The 1,825-nt window shown below is 34.1% G+C and overlaps 1 protein-coding gene across 1 annotated transcript; it reads right to left on the reverse strand.

Moving 5' to 3' along the window:
• Window positions 1–715: 715 nt before the first annotated feature.
• Window positions 716–1,454, reverse strand: LOC107849112 (copper transporter 6). The gene has a single exon (XM_016693766.2). It carries the CDS (start codon window positions 1,267–1,269, stop codon window positions 778–780), a length of 492 nt encoding a protein of 163 aa, XP_016549252.1. The 5' UTR covers window positions 1,270–1,454; the 3' UTR covers window positions 716–777.
• Between the last annotated feature and the right edge of the window lie 371 nt (window positions 1,455–1,825).

Here is a 1,825-nt window from a genome sequence, read left to right on the forward strand (position 1 = left end):
GCTCCATACAACATAACAGACCGAACTGCAACTCTATAGCATTTGCCTTTCAGCTTGGGGGCTTATCGCATAAAATTTCCAAAGCGAGCCTCCATTTCATCCAACCTGCCCCAATACTGTGAGAGACATCCTCATCTATCTCTCCATTTCCCTTAATCATAGACCCGAGATACTTAAAACTCTCCCTTTTGCAAACCGCCTGAGAATCTAACTTCACTACCACCTCCTCCTCTTGCCTCGAGTCACTAAACTTGTACTCCAAGTACTCCGTCTTGGTCCTACTCAACCTGAAACCTTTAGCCTCCAAAGTTTATCTCCAAACCTCCAGCTTATCATTAACCCCTTGTCGCGACTCATCAAGCAAAATTATATCATCCGCGAAAAGCATACACCAAGATACCTCGCCTTGTATATTCCGCGTCAGCACATTCATCACCAAAGTGAATAAACACCATACAAAATACCCCCAGAAAACTAAAAGTATCGATCTTTATGAGTAATGACTTAACGAGATTTAAACGTCTAATGCCACCATACATACATAACATCATCTCACTATAGCAACCATCAAATGTTTACAAACGCTGTTGTTTGACGGTAGAAACATCAAATGTCACTATACGTATATAACATTATCTTTATCTCATAGAAGAATTCATTAATCCGATAACTCGATATCAATAATACCATGAAACTTTACGATTTGAATCATCGGTTACCATTCAATTTCCAACATTAAAATATCTATTAAATATCTTTATTTCAATTTTCATTATATCAACAATTACAAGCAGGAAGCTCAGATGCTTTAGCATAAGCCATCAACGGTGTAGATTTCTTAAAAACCTTACTTCCAAAAACCAAAAAACCTAACGTATGTCCAACAATTGCTGCAACAAAAATACCTCCATTGAATGACATAACAGCCAGCATGACGAGGTACGCACACCCGATTCTCACTCCATACAACACAGTCTGAATCAACCCTGCTGTCACGTTGTTCTCACTCCTCGATATGTAATCAGTATGAGAGAGCCACTCGATGGCGAAACCAATCGTAAATATTACAAAGAGTGCTAAAATATACATACCGATGTTGTTATTGTATCCAGGCCAACCTGAGAAGAGAATTTCGGCGTTTTTACCCCAGAAAAACGTCATGTGCATCATTGGATTGCCATGATTGTTTGTAGTAGCTGGCATCGGCGGAGCTGCCGACATATCCATAGTGCTTGCTCCAGACATATGACTAGAAGAAGGCTTGTTCATTGATTTTTGACCTCTTCTGTCTGTGTTGAGTTTTTTTTGGGGAGGTTGAAGAGTGAAATAATGTGTGATGGAGGGGTGTGTGTATGTTGCATTTTTCTAGATAAGGGGACATTGACAGTACATTTCAGTAATAAATGTTTGTTTGTTTAGGACAAGAAGAAAAGTATAACTTCCCATCTTTTTCTAATTTCCCATCTTTTTCTACTTTGTCGTGGTAAAAATATTTACATCTTTAATTTAGACAAAAATTAATTTTAATTTTTTTAATCTTAATAAAATAATTTATAATTATATAAATATTTAAAATTATTTCTTAAAAAAAGCAACATAAATATACATCCTTATGAAATGTACTGAAAGCTAATTATGCATTTTAACAATCTCAAAATCAAATTAAAAGTTAATTATATATCTTTACGAAGAAAAAAGAATATTTTTATTAAATGTATTAAAAGCTAATTATGTATATCAACAAATTTAAAATTAAAATTTCAACAATAATACAAACACTAAATTTTTTTAAATTAAATTTTAAACTGATAAAATTTATGTTATT

This window comes from Capsicum annuum, chromosome 1, assembly GCF_002878395.1.
Source record: "Capsicum annuum cultivar UCD-10X-F1 chromosome 1, UCD10Xv1.1, whole genome shotgun sequence".
Classification (NCBI taxonomy): Eukaryota; Viridiplantae; Streptophyta; class Magnoliopsida; order Solanales; family Solanaceae; genus Capsicum; species Capsicum annuum.

Excerpts from the sequence above, each read along its gene's own strand:
- LOC107849112 (XM_016693766.2), bottom strand. The coding sequence starts at position 1,269 with ATGAACAAGCCTTCTTCTAGTCATATGTCTGGAGCAAGCACTATGGAT.